At 47.2% G+C, this 19,627-nt stretch overlaps 1 protein-coding gene across 5 annotated transcripts in view; it reads left to right on the forward strand.

Annotated features, from left to right (window-relative positions):
- Positions 1-19,627, forward strand: part of RNF220 (ring finger protein 220) — a 223,874-nt gene that overhangs the window by 161,469 nt on the left and 42,778 nt on the right. For 2 of the 5 annotated variants that reach the window (XM_086753315.1, XM_086753317.1), the window contains 4 exons: positions 169-264; positions 4,356-4,398; positions 12,317-12,438; positions 13,458-13,590. In XM_086753315.1, the coding sequence (XP_086609441.1) occupies positions 169-264; positions 4,356-4,398; positions 12,317-12,438; positions 13,458-13,590 (394 nt within the window). Of the gene's footprint in view, positions 1-168; positions 265-4,010; positions 4,202-4,355; positions 4,399-12,316; positions 12,439-13,457; positions 13,591-19,627 lie in introns of those variants that run through there. The other 3 variants (XM_086753318.1, XM_086753319.1, XM_086753320.1) reach the window with 2 other exon arrangements.

Raw genomic sequence — 19,627 nt, forward strand, 5'->3', positions numbered from 1 at the left:
GGTTCCCTCATGGGACAGGGTCCCACGGGAAATGCAGAGCCAGCCCCACAGCCTGGCAGTCTGTCCCAGTGCAGCCCAGCAGACGCTCTCTGTGGCTTTGAGGACAGCTTAGCGAGGTGCAGAGCGCTCGGCAATGCTCACAGCACGAATTTCTCCTTTCTCTTGCAGTCAATTTTGTTGTCGGCTTCAATCAAGCGGGAAGGAGATTCTCCAACAGCATCACCCCATTCCTCAGATGACATCCATCACTCGGACAGATACCAGGTAAGCAGGCGGATGCCGTCGCTGGTCTCAGCCTTAGCCAAGGAGCCAGCCCACCCCTGTGCCCGCAGCTCTCTGCGTGTGAGAGCCCGGCTCTCGGCTCTGCACCAGTGGCCAGCTCACCCACCCGTAGCCTGGGGACGTGAGCATTTGGTCCCTCACACGGCTACAAAGGGCTGCTTTTGTCTGCAGAGTCCTCCCAGCTCCGACTTCAAACCACAGCCGTGTAAAACTGCCTTAAATCTTTGTAGAGATTTCTGTCGCATTATATTCATCATTTCAGTCATTGCCAAGGCTGTGTTTGTCATTGCTTACACCGTGCCACCGGGAAACTTTCAGAGAAGTGATATTTTTGTAAAACAGTGAATGATGTCAGCCTGCAGAAGGCCAAAATGCTCCATTGTCACTGGCTTCAGAAAACTGACTCGTGTCTGCCACCCAAAAGAGAAATGGTTTTGAACCATGCACAGCCATGCCAGCACGTTTTATAAAACACCCTCTGCCCAGAGGAGCCGCAGGTCTTGACCTGTGATGCAATGAGTGAAAATTGAGGGAGATGGAGCAAGAAGAGAAGAGAAAGGCAGCGGCACAAATACAGCTTTGCTTGTTGTAAGTCTGTCTGTATTTTTGGGGCGGGCTGGCACACTTGACTCCGACTCAAGACACATCCAGACCATTTGGCCGCAAGCCTGCACTCAGCCACTGCCTTCAAGTAAGCTCTGAAAGGCTGCAGATAAACTAATGGTGGTCTTCAGCATGGACCCAAGCGTGCCTCTGCCTGCCGCGTGGGCAGGCTGGGTGGGCCGTGGCTGCACCAGCTTGGCATATGCCCATCACCCTGTATCCTGCGGTGCTCTGCAGCGATACCCTGTGTCCAGGGTCAGGCAGATGGTCAGGTCGTCCTGCATCAGCCACTTTGCGTGTACCACGTCTGCATTTGGATCTGCAGAGGGAGAGGCTGATGACCAGTGCTGGGGGTCTTAACCGAGCAGCCCCAGTTAAAGCACATGTCCCTGAAGACAGGTCCTATTAGTAGCAGATTTGTACGTTTGTTGGCCATTATTCTGTCCTCTGTCCTATTTATTGGTTTTATTATCAAATACGGACCAGATACTCCATTGTTTGCTACATATTCCCACGCAGCCTTCAGTTATAACTTGGTGTCACATCACAAGTCACTTTCCCTTTGTATGAATGATGAGACCTGGTGCAAAGTAAGACAAGCAAAACCCTGCAGAAGATACAGAAATGCCTGGTTCAGGTAATCCTGCTCTTTCCTGCCTGTTTATTAAGGCTAATAAATAAATCACGTTCTTTCTGAAAGGGGGTGGAAGACATTTTTGCCATGGCCCCCTTTGCTGGAAAACACCCCTCCCTTCCCACTCCGACAGACTCCAGTCTCTGTGAAACTGGTGGTCCCTTGCAGTCCTCCAATCCTATAAATTTTTATTATTATGTTCTACTGGAGGACAAATATTCTCAGCAGAAGCCCCCTCTATGTGCTGAGTCTAGCTAGTCTCTAATGTGTTTTAAGTTTGTGAGTGTATTTTATGGAGGGTTGCAGCCCTTAATGCAAATGTGTAATGGGAGTTGGAAGCCTGCACTGCAGGGAGAAGAGACCTCTGGGGTCTGATTTTCATTTACGCTTGTGCTGGCTGCGTTACGCTGCTCTGGCAGCGTAAAGGGACCTCAGAGTGGGTGCCAAGGTTGTGTAAAGCCTCAATGTATCCTTAATAAAGCCACAATATGAATGAGAATTCAGTCTTCATGGCTTACCAAGGGAAACGCTCAGGAAGCAGAGCGGAAGACTCTCATGGTGGTGACTTTAAGGGCTGCAAAATTTAGCTTTCCATATGCAGAGGTGTGCTGGAATTATGAATGTCCTTTGTGTTATCTGTGATCTAATCGTGAAAATACAGTGTATTTGTAACATGCTAGAACGTGAGTTATTGGCGTATAGGTCTTCAGAATTCCTGTGGCTCGCTCTTCTTAGAGTTCATGCTGATTTACCACTGGTGTATTTAGGGAAGAAAGAGATTAATGAATAGAAGTGCTCCAGGAATACAGGCTTGCACAGCACTTGGGCTGCTTGCAGTGCTCCCCACACTGAGAGGGAGCTGCAGCGGAGGCGGTGGGGCAGCTCCAGGACATGGTGGGGAGGTGGATCTCCTTGTCTCCCCTCTGCCAATCCCGGTTGCTGGACTTTGGCACATGGACACTGACTGGACTGAGGTGGTGGTAGCTGGTGGACTGCAGGACTTTGTGGTATGGGTCAGTGGTGGGTGCTCCTCTTAGATACAGTATGTTCTGTCAGATGGAGCTTTTCCTGCACTCCGAGTGAAAATACAGACATTTCAGTTAGATCTAGATACAACCCTTCTTCATATCCTCAGTGGAAAAATCAACAGCAAATTATATATCATTCAGCGTACTGCAAAGATAACATTTCAGGCTTGGAGAGAGACCACCTTGTGTGGGTCAGCTAAGCCCACAGAATATTTGTGACTGAGTAACATCTGGAGTAAGGATAACCGAAAGCCTAAAATCCTTGTCCAGGAAAGGTTCACCTCCCTCCACCTGAGCTCAGCCGTGAGCGGTGAGTGTGCCTCCTGAAAGACAGCTTAATTAATTAACAGGGTAAAACCAACAATCAGCGGCTTTTATTTTGTAAGTAAGCACATGTATGAAAATACAGCTGTGTTTCAGCTTGCAGACAGAGCTGGGATGTCAATGCAGGTCAGCACTGCGCAGAGCTTACCAGCCAGCACCCGAAATTGCTAACTGCCCATCATCTTCCGAGACAGCAAAACATATTGGGGTTTTTTTTGTTTGTTTTCCCTCTGAAGAATGAGCAGCAGATTGTAAGGTGCCAGAGCAGGGACCCAAAATGTAGGTTTGATTCTGAGAAACAAAGTCTGGGGCGTCTGCAGAGGGGGGAACAAACGGGATTTGTGTGTGTAGGAGCCTGTGCTGCCCCATTTCCAGCCCCTAGCTCAGTCCTAACCCCAGTCCGGCCCGCTGGGGCCATCCCCCCCCACAGCTGTGGGGCAGATGTGGAAGAGAAACCCGTGCGCCAGGTTTGACGGCCCGGTTTGCTGAAAGGCAAAGAGGGGGAGGAGGCTGAAGGGCACAGGGGCGGCGGCAGCACCCCTTCGCCTCGGGAAGGCCAGGCGTCAGAGCCCCATCACGGAGCTGGCTGCCACTGGGGCTGGGCCCCTGCCTCTGGGCCTGCTCACCCTTGGGGCCCTCATTGGCCAGGTGCCCTTGGGCCCTGTGGGGGCTCCAATCCCTGATTGGACAAAGAAAAGTTGGGGAGTGATTGCTTCTGTTTCCTGATTGGCCAGTGCTTGTGGGTTACAGTTGCACCCAGGGTCCCGATTGGCTAGTGCTATTAGGCCGTAAGGGCGCCCAATCCCTATTGGACAAGGAAACCTGTTTCCAGTTGCTCCTGGGCGCTGATTAGTCATCTGTGCCTGGGTTCAAGTTGCCCCTGGGCCCTGATTGGTCGTGTGACCTCGGGCGCCAGTGATTCCTGATTTCTGATTGGCCGAGTACTCGGCCCCAGTTACCCCTGATCTCCGATTGGCCAGGCGCCTCTGGGTTCCAACCGCCTCTGAGTCCTGATTGGCTCGGGCTCGCTGGGCCCTGCTGCCGCCTGTCGGTTGCCATGGGAACTTCCTCCTCTCGCGCCTCTCCCCGCCGGTTTCCTGGTGAACTTTCACCCGCTCGGCGGCGGGTCACATGACCGGGGCCAACATGGCGGCGGCCGCTGGGGGCTGATCGGCGGCGCCTGCCGGGCCGCGCCGTATCCGCCCGCATCCCGGGCCGCGCGGGGGGGTCCGCCCCGGGGCCTGCCGCCCCGCTGCCCCACCGGCCGCCCGCGGCGCTCGCGGCTATGCAGAGCGGCAGGAGGGGGCCCGGCGGCGGGGGCCGGGAAGAGGTGGGTGCGGGGGGGGGGTGAGGCAGGCCCGGGGCCGGTGATGCGCGGGGCGGCGGGGGCCGAGCCGGGCCTTGTTTTACCGGCGGGGGGCGAGTTGTTTACATCCCTGGTCCGCGGGCCCTGACACTTCTCCGCTCTTGTCTCCCCTCTGCAGACCTTCCTGCGGGTGCGAGCGAACCGGCAGACCCGGCTGAACGGTGAGTGCGGTCCCGCGCGGCGCCCCGGGCTGCCCCCGCCCCGCCGGGCCTCCTCCCGCGCCTCCTCCCGCTGCCCGGAAAACTTCCCGGAGTTGGGCCGAGTTGTGTGAAATCCCTGCCCCCACCGCGGGCGGGAGCTGCGACCTGCAGCTGGTGGGGCGCGGGGCGTGTTGGGGTGAAACCCCCCCCCCCCCCCCCCCCCAACGTTCATCCCCGGCGGAGGCGGCTCTCGCCGCTGGGATCCCGCCCGCGAGTTTCGAAGCAGGCCCCGGATCCCGTGTTTTAAATTGTGGGGCCGGGCTGCTGCGCTTTCGCAGCTCACATGGCAGAATCTTGCAGTAAACTTTTAAGCCAGCAGTCTGAGCGGCCGTGCATCTGACGTCATGTTTTGATTGTGGGTTTGGTTTTGTTTTTTTTTCCTCTCAAACCCACAGATGCTGGTGCGTTACTTTTATTCTTGTATTTCTGGGTTTTCCTAACCACAAGTAAACAACTATTTGTACTGAAAAGCGGCTTGGAATTTGAAAAACAAATAAATCAGAGGTCACTTTATTTCAGGCAGAGAAAGTCACATCTCTTTGTTTGTGAATCGGAAAAAAATGAAAGTATACTTTTTTTTTTTTTTTTGCTTGAGCCAAAGAAGTTGAAACCCTTTTCCCAAAGTTCAGAGAAGTCAGAACTTACCATTTAAATAATAACAATATTCTGTCATCTGATTTTCTGTTGCTTATAGCTGGTCTAATACGTACCATTTGGTAAAAATTTGGTTGTTTGGGCTATCAGGAGGCTTGTTAATTTTGAGCTTCCTGCTGTGATAGTTTGAGATAATACCAGTGACGTAGTGCTGATGCAGTTTATTTAGAAGAAAATAGAGATGCTTTAACGAAGTAGCAGAAGACTTTAGAGTGTACTGATACCAAAATCGTTTGCTTGAAGTGCTATATGTTTTGCGCTATCTCGAGCAAATAGAAGTGTTATTAAGTTACTGACCCAAAAACTTTTAAGTTACATGTAACTGAATTCAGAACTAGCTTGGAGATTTTTAAATATCAACCCTGAGGGCCAGAACTGTTTGAACTCTTGGAGGTCTATTAAGTCATACAACAAAGAGATGAGTTGCCTTGCGTCAGTTACAGGTAACTGCTGGCGAGCGTGCTCACATCTGCGCACCAAGATGAGTGCAGTGAGCCGCCAGCGCTGGCAGGTAGGCCCTTTTCCTGACACACAGACTTCAGATGGCTGAAACACACTGAGGTGTTGCTCTGCAGTGGCTTGTTCTGTGTGACAGAGGTCTCTGGAGTCAGTGGTGTCAAACTGTTTCTTTATTATTTTTGGATAGCTGAGGCTAAGCTCCTACCTTCCGCCTTTTTTCAGGCCAACAATGTGCAGTTATCTGTATTTTAAATTAAAGAAAAGCCAGACACTTGTGAGGTTCTTGGTGTTGTGGAGTCCTTCAGAGTGAATGAAAGCTCTTGATGACAGCGTGCTCTGCCGAACTGGCTCAGTAGTGCTTTATGCTTTTGACTTTAGCCTGAAATAGGGCTGCAGCACGATCTGTGTAGATGGCCATCCAGGAACTCCTCTTGGGCCCTGTTCTTGGTTTTGTGAACCTGAGCTCATCAACTAAAGGGAGGCTGCTAGTTCTGTGCAGCATTTGCATTGGTGTTACTGACCCTTTTACTCTTTTTATATATTCCTTTTGGGGTACAGTGAGCAGAACTAGCAGCCTTATTCCAAATGAGGACATTTGGTTAATTTATATAATGCCCATATGACGCTGGTGTTTCCTGTCCGTTCTGTTGTACACCCTGAAGCAGAGCTTCGGACGTTACGGAGCTGCATGCGGAAATATGAGCTGAAGGGCTTTGGGTCACAGAGAAGGTCAAACGAGATCAGAACTGGTTCCTCTCGACCTTAGCTTTTTATGACTTTGGTTACTGCTGTTCCCAGAACATACCTGGGTCAGTCCTGTGCTGCTAGGTTAGCGTCCAGCCGGGTGGCTGGGTGGGTTATTCGGCTCCTCTCTATGCATGTGACTTTATATTGGTGACCACTGAACTTACCCTGCTTTCTTGTTTCCTCTTCCACATTTGTTTGCACTAAAATAACTTTGTGGTATTCCTAAGCTTTGCCACATTATTGTTAGTTATTTAAGCAGTTTTGCTCCAGATGGAGAACACTTGAGTGCTTTGGGGGGAAGAAAAAAAGCTTATTTGTTTATATCTTGTGTTTTAATGAGCTTATCACACAACTTTATAGCTTGCTCTGTGAGAATGGTTTCCTTACCCGTGTTAGTTCACACTGACAGAAATTATGTAGGACTTGTCCAAAGACATCTGGCTTTTTGTTTCATATTGTCACCTGGAAGAAACTTAGGATATAGATCTTTCTTTGACAGGCTGCATTTTCTATTTCATTTGTTTTTATTATGTTTTAAGTGTCCTTTTCAGTACTGTTGTAAGCAGTTTATCTTTATGTCTCTGTCAAGCTTCTTACTGGCTGAGTTCCAGAATCACTTTTGGAAACTCCTGCCGTAAAAAGGGGCCCACAGTGTTTGCTTTTCCCTCACACAGTCCTTGACTCAAATCTCAGCTGCCCAGGCTTTTTGTGCCCGAGTCCTGTCACCTCTCCTGGATGTGTTCCATCCTGTTGTGGTCACTTGGGAAAGTGCAACAAGAGCTAAGGCAAGAGAAGGTGGAGAGGGAGATGTCTTCTGCGACCTGCTGTTGGCCTGGCTGCAGCATTGTTAGGTCCTTATAGTTACATGGTTCATGAGTACCTGACAATCCAGAACTTTAATTCTGTAAGTCAAACCTTTGACTTAAATTGAACTGTAAGTAAGGTGAATGCATTTGCCAACTCTGGAGCAGAAGATTAATGTTCTGTCTGTTAGACTTTGATTGAGCGTTTGTATCTGAACTTCCCTGTCAGCCTTGGTGAGTTAATCCCACACCTCTCACCTGTGCTAAACTTACTTTGCAGAGGTTGTGTCCTTGTGAACCCAGGAGAATGAGGTGCTGATTTGTGACAAATCTGTGATAAAAAAAGGCATTTCTTTCATCCGCCTTACTTCCAGTGTTGCCAAGCTGGAAACTTTAAGCCACCCTGTAAATTGATGCATATGGAGTTCAGCAGTGCAGAGCAGGTTAGGTAGTCATTCAAAATTAGAGGCATAAAATTATGGGTTAGCGTATCAGAACATGGATTCAGCAGGTTAAGTATGTGCCAGTCTTGGAGAATAGTATCGTATTGAAGGTTGCTGAAAATCATCCCTGTGGAAGTTTGGCCGTGCAAATGTGAAAGCCCCACTGAGACCTTTCTGTGAATTTGGCCCTTAATGTTCTCTCAGGCAGGTGAGCAGCAAATTGTACATAAGGTCTGAAACAGATTCATTCTTGCCCATCTGTTTTCTTCCTTTAGCTTGTTCTTCAAGTGGTTTTTTTTTTGCGCTCAGCCATTGCTGCCTTTGTTCCCTTGGATCAGATGCTCTTGGATAAGTTGATCAGCCACAGAAGTTTTTTGTGATGGGCCAAACAAAAATAGATTGAACTGCTCCTCAAGACACCTCTAGTCGTTTTGCAGAGAGCAGGTGCTAATTCTTGTGCTTGAATATCTTTAATTCAAATTTAGGAGTATTTACGAAGTTGTCATTCTCAGTAGAGCTGTAAAATAGGTCCTTACAAAGTTCTCTTCCCTGCCTGAGAAGCTGATTCCAGTATTGGTGGTGACCATAAGCCTGCCTCTCCGGGCAGACCTCCGTGGAGGCAATTGCTGTGCAGTTTGTTGTTAAACTCCCACCAGCATGTTGTGTGCTTTTGTAGCTGATGGGTGGGGGAGGAATAAAGCTAGATGATTTTCCCTGGAAAGGAGACAAAAGTGTTTCCACTTAATTTGATTGGCCTGCCATTGCAGGAGCTGCTAATGATGTCTGCATGGCACTCGGGGGACCACTCAAATTGGTGGAGGGAATCATAAGAGATATTGCGAGTAACTTAATCATCTCCTTTGATGATGTGGTAGAGGTTTGTATAGTGTCCACTGCTAGATGCTATGTAAGAACACTTCTAAGGTAATTAGTGCCCTGTCCTGAAGGTGAATTTTTGCTTGGGGAGGGAGGTACTGGTGAAAACTAAAACCCATTAGCTTTTCTCTAAGGAAGTTTTGTTGGGCTGGAAATTAATGCCTAAAGATCAGGTTAATAAGGTTTCGCCTTGATGGGGAGAGTCTTGTGAGAAAAAATCATCAGTCTCCTCCATCCGTAAGGCAGCAGTGTCTCGGGACGGGGGCGGGCTGGCTCCTGACCACACCCATGGGAAGGCAGGGGCCAGCGTAGCCCCAGCAGTAGAGGCTTTGTCAAGTGCACTTTGGCTCCTCACCTAGTGCAAGCAGCTTCTCACCTTGCATAGTCACAAAAGACCCGGTATTAGGAAGGGGAAGAGCAGCTCCCTTAGCCAGCACAGCTCCTGAGTTGTCAGAAACAGTGACTGAGACCCTGGCCCTTGCAGAGGGGTCAGAATTCTTGCTCACCTCCGTGTGCTGCTTTCTCGTTCATATGCTATGGCCACTTAAACTGCCTGGGTGCCCGATAGTTTAGTGTAACCTGAGGGAGAACATGCGCATGCAGGAGGAGCAACGTGTAGGGTAATGCACATCTATTAAAAGTGAGGCCTCAAAGGTGCTGGAAGCCCTCTGATGGCCTAATAATAATTATTAATACCAATAAAAATTAGTGAACTCCTCACCTCCTGGCAGATGGCTGGAATCATAACTATGGAGTCTTTGTTCAGTCAGAGATAAGAATGGGTCAGCCTTGTGCAAAAACGTCCTTCTCTGAGCTCTTTCCTCTTCTTGCATCCAGTCGTCTGCTGACTGCATTTTTATCTTCCTGAATTACAAGAGGGAATGGCTTTTTTTTTTTCCTCTTACCCCCCCCCCCCCCCATACTCCTGTGACAGGAGCGAGGGGGAGAGGGATTAGTGAACTAATTAGAAATGATCGCATCTATCAACACTAATTAACAATCCTGTGGTCTCACTTGCGTGTTCTTTTGAGCTGTTCCCCTTCGGGACAGCACCACAATCACCCCCTGCCTTTGGGGCCGCTCGATCCCTTCTGCGCTGATTGGAAGTGATAGCCGGGCGGCGTGTCGTGTCAGGTAGGGACAACGTTCCTTGGGATGTGCATTCCAGGCTGCAACATTCCCTTTCCGTTTCTGCTGTCACCAGGGGCACCCTGGGCTTCCATGGGCACAATGCTGCCGCTGCTAATGACCACAGAATGAAAATGGCAGGAGGATTTCGTTTCAACACCTCTTTCTTCCAGTGGCTTTTTCGCTTGTGCCACTAGAACTTAAAGGGCTGCTTCTCAGCGGAGCTAAATCAGCCAAGATAAGAGCTGCCTGCTGAGTCTTGCATGGAGCTGGAGCAGAGTGAGGTCATGTTCCCAGCTCTGCACTAACATTTCAGCAGCAGATCAGGTGCTTGTTCTGGCAAAATGGTCCCAAGAATTTATCAGTGCAAGACCTAAAATAAGTTGTCTTCCTTTTATCACTGTTACAGTGCAAACAACTAGAGGACAGGAGTAAGAAAGTTAAAAATACTAATAAACTTGCCAGGCAGACTGACTTAGCTGAATTGATTGGCCACAGAAAGTCCTATCAGAATAACTAAAATGCTCCTTTCTTACATTTCCCTGTTTAAAAACAGGCTGAGGTGAGAGAAAGATGTGTCTGCGATCAGCATAGAGAAGGCTTTGTTCCTGTGTTTGTCTCTGGTCAGATAGGTGTTTGCTGGAGAATACTCAAGACGTGTCTGATTCCAGCCTCCTCCTCTATTTTGAGCTGGCTCCACAGACCTAGCGAGGCAAGGAGAGAGCATCCTGAACTTATGCGAAAGAGCCATGCTGGAGGATATAGGTACTCACTAAACCAGAACTTCAGAAGTCTCTTGTGCACTGAAGTACAAACCAGAAAGAGCATGGCTTAACTCTGAGTGCTTCTACTAACAGGGCTGGGTGATGTTGAAGGGGGAGGAGGGGTAGCATTGGGGTTTGGGAAGCGGAGAGAACACAGAAGACATGTTGAGAGTCATTGTTTTATTTAAGAGTGGAACACAGTTCGTCTGGGCACAATGAAATTAGCAACAACAGCTCATAATGTTTGCTTCTATATTGACTAGAAGTCAAGAGGAGTAGAAGCTGACAGTATAGGTAAAATAACAGATTTAAGCAGACAAAATAGAAGGGAAACTATTAAAATATCCCACTGGGAATACTGAAGTACCTGGAGTGTGTGGAGAGGCAGGTGGGCTGTGAAGCTGTCAGTGTGGTGTACCCAGTGCAAGAGAGGGTTCTGGACCTTCATCAAAATGAAATTCAGGTGACTGATGAAAGTGGTGTGCATTTACTTGACAGTCTCTGTTGTTCAAAGTGCCAGGTCTCAAAAACACTCTCATTGTGGTCTCAGCATTGTTATCTCTTAATCTAGAAACGCCACATTTGGAGAAGCCTTTTCACGATGCCAGGAGGGAAGATTCCTTTTGGAGGGAGTTTTCCAGCAAGTCTGTCTTGTTCAGTGAGGAAAAGCAATGCCCAGGGAATAACCTGAAGCTTTCTTAATCCCAGGGCATCACAGAGTGTAGGGGATGGTGAATATTCCTAACTAAGGGTTGTGGGAAGACATATTCTAACCCGGAGACTCCTGAGTCCAGGGAAGCCAACAAGAAGACCCTGAAAGGGGCCTTTCAGTCTGTGTTGGTGTGTTCAGGTGGAACTTCAGTGCATTCACATTACCAAGTGAGTTATAAACTGGTGCACTTTGGAAAACAATTGTCAGAAACTTTCCCGTACCCTGGTCCTTCTCTTCCTGTCGTTCCAGTAGCTTTCTCTGACTCGGTGACTGCAGGGAGCTGTTGATCCCACAGTGTTCAGGCAGGAAGGCTTTCAGAGCATGCTGCAGGGCTCAGAATGTCAGTAACGATTTCTGGCTAACACAGCTTTTCGGTGGTGTCATCTCTCATTATCACATGGGCTTTCCTTGGGCTTTTCCTTGTCTCTCATTCAGAATTTTGACCTTCCTTATTAATTAAACGGCAACTTTCCTGCAGCCAGTGATTGAGTTATTCAGTAATACCTGCCTAAAGCCATCATAATAAAGGACAGAAGTTCTTTTTAATGCAGATGATTTGGTTCCAGATGTTTTGATCACATTAAACGATGGCTCAAATTACTCAGAGATTGGATTAAGCAACAGGCTACTTTGGCTGCTTTTTCTAATCATCATGATTTCTAACATGTTTGTTTCCCAAAGCGTGCCCTCAAGAAGGCAGTGTAACCCCCACTTTTCCTTGACATGAAAATAGTGAAATAAAAATAACAGAGAGAGCCGGAAGCTGTCTAGCATAGGTGCTGCGTTTTTCACAGCAAAGTTCTTTCCTCTCTGTAAATGTTACCTGCTAGGAGGGTGCTGCTCTGACTTGCTCGTGATGTTCCGGGAAGGAATTATTTGGGATGTACAGAAGACTCCGTGGTCCCAGAAATGACTGTGATACACCTTGTCCAAGGCTTTTTGGGTGCTGCATCATCCTTCTATGGTCTAAGCAAGTTCCTATAGGGAATAGATGTGTTAGTGGATGGGTCTCAGGCTTAGAAGGCAAAATCCAGAACAGGATTCAGTGGCTTGATCACTTAACTTTGGAAACAGTTTCAGGCTTCCAATAAAAAGTATTATTTTATAATAATAGAGTTTATAGAGATCAGAATAGGGAGTTGCAATGGGATTTTCCGGTGCGAAATCTTACTATTTCTGCCAAGGGTTTATTATTTGGAGCTGAGCAAACAGAAGAATAGATCTACAAACTTGACGTGTCTTCCTTTTTTTTTTTTTTTGTTTTTGTTTTCTTTTCCTGGTTTCTCCATGCAGCTCGGATTGGAAAAATGAAACGGAGGAAGCAAGACGAAGGGCAGGTATGTCCCCTCTGCAGCCGACCTCTGTCAGGATCCGAGGAGGAGATGAGTAGGCATGTGGAACAATGCCTTGCAAAGGTAGAGGCGCAGCAGGATCGCCAGCTGCCATTCCCTTCTCCCTGTTCCCAGCTTTATCTGCAGTTGACCTAACATGGGGCAAAAACTAACATTGCTGAGCTTGCAGGCGATGCTAACTGTGTCTCCCTGAGAACTGTAGTCACTTCTCTTTGTCTTGGAAGATGGAGTCTTCTGGATTTTTCTCCTGTGTCGCATTAGTAACTTTTTTACTTCATGTGCCCTTTCGCTGTTATTGAAGTTTAAATTGTAGACTAAAGGTAGAGCCTTGAAGTTTATGAAGCCTTTTTTAGGACTTCATGCTTCCTGTGTAGCACAGCAAGCAGAGTTCTTTCTGATCTCTGCCTTTGACAACATTAAAATTATTTTTTGTTGGGTTATTTTGTAACAGACTGGCATTTGTGAATGTTGAATGACCATCTTACTCCAGGAAGTGCATTTGAGCAAAATTATTCCCTTGCTATTCATCCCAAAGACAGCAAGGAAGAAGGAGGAACAAGCCCTAGGGGAGGGGGAGAGAGCTGTGTCACACAGCTTTCTGTGATTATTTCTCAGGAAAAGCCCACAATAGAGATAACAAATTCATTCTTGTTGCCTCAAGAGGTGCAGGATGTAAAGAGAGTGTCTCTTGATCAGTGTGTCCCAAAAAATATGTTCTAGGAGAACATTCCTGCTGGGAGCTAAAGGAATCTGTGGTTTACATGATAGGGGAATTGCACATGCAAGGTGAAATGCACACCAGCATTGTTGTAGGAGCTAGAGCTTAAATTTCCACGTGTAAAAATTATAAACCTTGCAACTTGTTTTGATCTTAAGGTTGTCAAAGCACCTGTTCTTCCAGCACCCATTTACTTATAGATTTAGATCACTGGGAACGGGGGTGGGAGTAGATGCTGCTGTTTGCTCTATACTTAGCTGTCCTGGGAATGTATAGCTTTTCTTCTCCATCCCATCCTGAGTTACTAACCCCAAAGAGCTATTTCGTGCATCTCAACGCTCTGCTCCTGCTTTACCCTGTGCAGAGAGAAGGTTCGTGCATGACTGAGGATGACTCTGTGGACATCGAGAATGAGAATGGCAACCGCTTTGAAGAGTACGAATGGTGCGGGCAGAAGAGGATACGAGCTACTACTCTCCTGGAGGGAGGATTTCGAGGTGCGCCAGTGTTTTGTGGGCCCTTGTAAATCATTCTGCTGTGGAAGTTGATCATTGTCTGCTTTTAAAGGGAAGGACCTAGAGATTTGCCTTTCACAAAGGGCAGAACCTTTAGCCTTTACTAGAATGTGATTTCAGTTTTCTGCCTCTTGAATGATGAGAATCAAAATTTGTGCAAATCTTGAACAAAAGCATGGTATTCTTTCTTGCTTGAGAAATGTGGCTAAAGAGGGAATGAGTAGGAAAGGGTAGAATGGGGACATCATTTGGGGAAAATAGCTTTTTATATGTTACACATAGTAAGAAATACATGGAAATAGGTGAAGAGAGGGAAATAGAAATGAAATTGTAAAAATTCCCAGCCTGGAGTGACGAAAGCTGGTGTATCAGCCTCTGGTGATGTATTGAAGGTGACAGCTAAGTCGCTTTAGCACCTGCATAAAATATTAAAGGGCCGGTTGTGCATTTATCACTCCATCCCTTTTAAGGTTGATAAATGAGAATCCAGGAACCTGCTCTGTACCTCCGGCACTGCAAGCCCTTAGGGCTCGCAGACAAACACATTTTATTTTTCCTCCTTCTTTTGCTCCTTCCCCAGTGACGGGGAAATCAGTTACTGAGGAGAGAGTGAGTTATGGCAAAATTTGACCTCTTGTGAGCTTTATTGGTGAATGTAATTTTAGCTAGAAACCTGGCCCCTTTCTTACACTCAGCCCTTTGGCCTCGAAGAGGAGGATTTACTAAACTGTTCATTGGCATGAACCTGTGGCACTAAGGAGAGTCTCTCGCAAGCAATCCACGTAGCACATGCCTAATGAGAGGAGGAATGCTGGCTCCCTCCGTTCAATAAAGAGGATGGGATGTGATCTCTTCCTATATCAGTTTGGATTTTAATCTGAAATCTCTCAAGGGGAAAGGCTACTACGTAAGGGAGTTGGACTTAAAAGCCATCCATGTGCTTACTGACAGCCTGGCACTGCTGATCTGCTCTTACCTTCCTCTGAAATTAAATTGTAGCAGGGTTGTAGCAGAGCAGATGGTCAGGAACACAGAGGTGAAGGAGCAGCTTCTTTGGGTTTTAAAGGCTACCCAGTGAAGTTCACACTGTCACTTCCCATGTGTGTAGCCGTACCTACCTTAACTTTTTTTTGTGCCTGCATGGAGAGTTGAGTCTGTACATGATTCTAGGTAGAGGTCTGATGAGACCGTGCAGGGCCTTAGCCTGTGTTTATGTAGTGTAGTTACTGCAATCTGTAGCAGGGAGGCATGGGATGTCTGTGTGCCTCTGTTATTGTCACTGCTAGTCCTGATCAGAAAAAGCCTCCCAGTTCATTTCTGCGCCTTTTTGTGTGTGCGTAATTTCTTCCTTCACCCCCACCAAACACCTGAGTTTGAGGAGAGCACAATCTTCTGCTTCCTTTGGTGTGGACATTGTGCTGTCCTCACCTGGTTAACATTCCCGCTTGGTTCTCAGTTAACTCACTGAAGTGCGATATGAACCTTTCATATTGCTTCATGTGGAAACCCTTTCAAATGAGACTGCCGGTGGACAAAATGTGTGTAATTGATGTGATTAGGCTGTGTGAATGCAAAGTACTTGCTCCTTGTTTCATTTTCTTCCTCATTTTAAGGATTTCTTGAATGCGTTGGTTTGCATTGTATGGATCAACTGCTTTCCTCCACCAGAGGTTAGACAGATTCTAGCCACAGTCAGGGCTGTAACCTCTGCTAGATGGCTGCACATGCACAGACAGGTACTTCTGTATTTCATACTTAAAAATAGCCTTGCTTCCATCAGGAAGTGTGAGGTCCATCTCTTCTTTCCTTTTTGAGACCTTCGTGACACCTTCAAGAGTGTTTAGTTATGTGAACAGATCCAGCAAAGGATCAGAAAGCTAGAAGAGTAGTAGAGCAGAACTAGGTGCAGTTCTAAAACTCTTCATAGTTACCCTGATGGGAAGGCTTTTGGATTAGACTCCCCTTTGTGGTGCTGGATGAAAGGTGTCTGTAGATCAGCTCACAAGCACAGGAACCTCCCTATAGCATTCGTAGTGAGGAGCATCCTCTCTGTGGTGGCAGAGCCACTGCTGAAGAAATGACTCCACCTGAGCGGCTGGCAGGTCCCTAGTGCGTGTGTTTCTCCCTGCCCTTCCTCCCATGGAGCTTGACTCTGCTCTGGATTCAACAGCTACCACGCTCCTCTAGAGAGGTGTCCTCTTCCCTAAACAGGGGAACTTCTTGCAACCAACTGTCTACCTAGTATTTTGGAATGACCAGACAGTATTTGCAGAATACCTACCTACTCTGTGCTAGAGGTTTCTGTAAGATTTGGGAAGGCAGAGCAAAGCTGGAATGATCTCTCACAGCTGGCTGATTGTATTTCTTTTTAAGCAAGTTATACTTTTTCGTGCTGCCTTTTGTGGTTCTCGTATTGTCTCTGGCTGCTGGCATTCACAGGTCTCCAGTCAGGCCTGCTCTGTGCACTCTCAGGTAACCTTAAGGTGGCTGTTTTTCCTTTCTCTGCCAGTGTTGGCTCTTGCCATGTTTTAGGGACAGAATTCTTAATTTACAGCCCTGAAGCACAGCACAATGTTTTGGAAATGCTTTCTAATGCTTAAAACTGCTTTGTCTGGCGTTGGCAAGGCCCTCGTTAACACCCGTCACCCTAGGCTTTGTGTTTGGCTCTATTCCCTTTGCTGAGAAGTAGCAGCGATGTGGAAATCAAAGGCCTTTTATAATGCCAGACAGCCTTTGCCAGGCTACAGGGATGTCACCAGTGTCTAAAGAGATGACATGGGGAAATACATAAAACCGGAGGGGAAAATAAATGTCTGTGTGTCTCATTAATTTCGGTTTTAATGGTGTGTTGCTTTGAGGAGATGTCACAGCTGGGCAAAGGGGGAGCAGGAGGCTGTGGCCAGCATGTATTGGGTGAGTTGATCAGACCATTGGGCAGCGTTACAGAAGTGACTCAAACTTAACATGGGTCCTGGCTTCTTCTTTTTATCATTTTTGGTTAACGGACAAAGGTCATATCACTCTCAAAGTGAGGAAAACTCTTTGCTAATTATATGAAAGATCCTGCTGGATTCTCAGGTTGGGGGAGGTTTGGAGGTCCTGGGGTTTTTCTTCTTGAAAACGGAAAGGTCAGGAAATGAACGGGTCCCTGCTCAGGTTTTCTGGAAGGTGATTTAATACTTGGGCGCAGTCACAGACTGAAACTCTCACTTGTGTGGTTCCTAGGATGAAGTTTTCTTCCTTCCAAAGGGCTTGCAGGGAAGACTTGCTCCTCTCATCTGAGGGGCTGTATTAGAAGGTGGAAATTATTTGTCTTCTGTGGTGGTGTTGCAGCTGCAAATCCATGATTAGGTCTAGTGCAGCAGAGCTAAAGCACACCTTCTTGCCCGCCACAGCTTGGCATACTTGCAGCAGCAGTTGGGAAGAACAGGAGATGGCAGCCGGTAGGAATATGACGTGGCTGAGAAGCACGGGGATCAGTATGTTGTCTCTTGAGCTGCTGGGTTTGCTGAGGGCACACAGTCAGGAAATATTTTGTACTTCTAGCTGTCCTCCCAGCTTCTTAAAGCATCATTTGCAATCACTTAATTTGCTTACCCAAAACTGCAGGATGTAAATTAAGATTATTGGCAATTATATAGGATTTGGAAACACTTTGTTTCAGCAGAGGCCCTACTTGAAGTAGGGGTTTGTAGCAGGAGAGTTCTTCTGTTTGGGACGAGTACAGGGGCTACCAGCATGAAATACCAAGCGCTGTGTAAATCAGGCTCGTGCTTCGAAGTGAAAAGCTATACAGATGTAATAATCAAATATTCAAGGTTAGAACAGTGTTGCAAGACTAAAATTTCTCTTGAAATATCTGAACATTCAGTAACCATCTATCCCCATGTCTCTGGATCATCCCTCTCCAAAGCTCTTTTGTTGCAGGGGATTATTTCATGCCATCTTTGTCTAATTAGTTTCTGTGTTTGGGAAGCCAACAGTCTTCACAAGTGAAAGCATCAAGTGGCTCCCTCTCTGATGGGTTTTTTTAACACTCAACATATTTGTAGCAATTCTTCTGTTCCCTCTCCAGAATAGATGCACGTTACCCTCAGTGTTTACACTGTAAGGTTATCCCTTTAAAGAATTCCTGAGGGAAGTTCAAAAGGGTTTTTTTTTCTTTGAAAGATTCAGTGTCTCTTTTTGTGTGTATGTCTCTTACTTGAAAGAAGGGAAAGGGAGGGGGAGAGTGAAAAAAAAAGTGCTTTATCTGAAAAGAATCGCATCAGCTTCGTGCTGATAGAAGCCGCTGTCATCTCTTAAACGGCTTAGCACAGTCAAAAGGCAAGAGGACTTAAAACAGTGTCTTACACAGGGATCGATGGGTGGAACACATAACTGGTAACTGCAAAAAAAAAAAAGCAGCACAGGGGGAGAGATAACGGTAATGATTGCATTGAGGGAAGCTTGAGGGAGGCTTGTTCTTTGTAACACAGCTTCAAAGGTGTCTGGACCGGTGCCTAAGCAAACTGTCCTGTGAAGTCGCTGCCTCTGTAGGTCTAGGGAAGGTGGGGGGATGCTTGCACTCTTCTGTTTCTTAGCAGATGGGACAAAGATTAGTAAATGCCAGGTTAGCGGCTCCTTCTGCTGCCTCACGTTTGAGGAGAGATTTTTGTCACTTGGTCTCTTGCCATCCGTTCCAGGAAGGCAGCTTGTCCAGGAGAGGGGAAGGAGGCGAGGGGCAGATGGGGCGGTTGGGGAGATCGGGTGGGGGGACGGGATGTCAGTTTATCGATCGCACCTCAGTCAGGAGAGCTGCAGGCGCAGTGCTCTGAGCACGAGCAGCGGCGTGCTTAATGTGATTGAAAGGCAGTTAAAATGGCGGTGACCTTTTCAGGGGGAATTAGATTGCCTGCCAAGAGTGGTTAGAGGGAGTGATAACGCCAGCTTGAGGAAGCTGTCCAGTCTGCTTCAAAGGGAGAGAGACAGAGACAGGGAAAGCAAGCTAGCAGCAAGTACCATTTAAAGCACAAACCATGCAGTCTGATGGAACAGAGATTGCTGTCCTCTTTAGATATGAAAGAATTGAAGAATTGTAGCTAAGTTCTCTCTCCCCGCCCCATCCTCCACTTCTCTTCTCCTGCTCCTCCACCAAAAAGCCTTCCTCTGGGCACACTAGCAAGCCAGTCACCACTGCTCTTCTGGGTTTCTTTTCCTTCAGCAGATCAGTTGCATCAAGAATAACACAGAAGAGAGAAAGACTTTGAAAATGTTAAAATGGTATGCAGGGCATCTTCAGGGAAGGATACTTTCTGAGAAAGATCAACATGACAAGGATCTGTCTGATAGATTACAGTGCTCTTGAAGAAGTAGAAACACACAGGGATTACCTAACTCTGAAGTTCCTCTTTATTTCCCCATGCTGCCCTCCTCCCAAACTAGCAAAGGGCTTGTGTCTGTCTGTTAGTGCCTTATCAAGGGAAAAGAACAGCACGGCTTAGCATATGCATAGAGGGACCTGGTAAAGCTTTGTAAGCTGTAACTAGAGTTATCCTTGAGTGCCCATTTGCATTGGATCTCACGTCATGTACAATTAGGGCAGCTGCCTGGAATGTGGGACTGTATTAAAATGTCTGAAAGTTTCTACCAGGTGGCTGCAGTCCCAGTCAGCTTTCTGTCTCTGCAGAATCAGGATGTGCTTCAGTTTGAGCAGCCTTTGTCCAGCATGGGTTAGTTGTCCAAGAAAGAGCATTGGGGCAATAGCTATATGCTCCTCCAGTTTGTTCTCCTTCTATATACCTGCGACATTAGAAGCACGCTCTCAAGTGTGAGGTCCTGTTCTCGAAATCTAAATAGATGCTCTTCAGTTCTCCTGTCTCAGCAGCAGGTGTTTGTGAACGCAGAGACTTTGCTTGTGTCTTGTAACTGCCTGGCAGAAATTGCGCAGTGCAATTTCAGGAACATCAAACTCCACAACAAAATTCCACAAAATTTATGTCACACGCACGTGGAAACTGAAGCATGGAGAAGCATCTTC

The sequence above is a fragment of the Chlamydotis macqueenii genome, chromosome 8 (assembly GCF_036417535.1).
Source record: "Chlamydotis macqueenii isolate bChlMac1 chromosome 8, bChlMac1.mat, whole genome shotgun sequence".
Lineage (NCBI taxonomy): Eukaryota > Metazoa > Chordata > Aves > Otidiformes > Otididae > Chlamydotis > Chlamydotis macqueenii.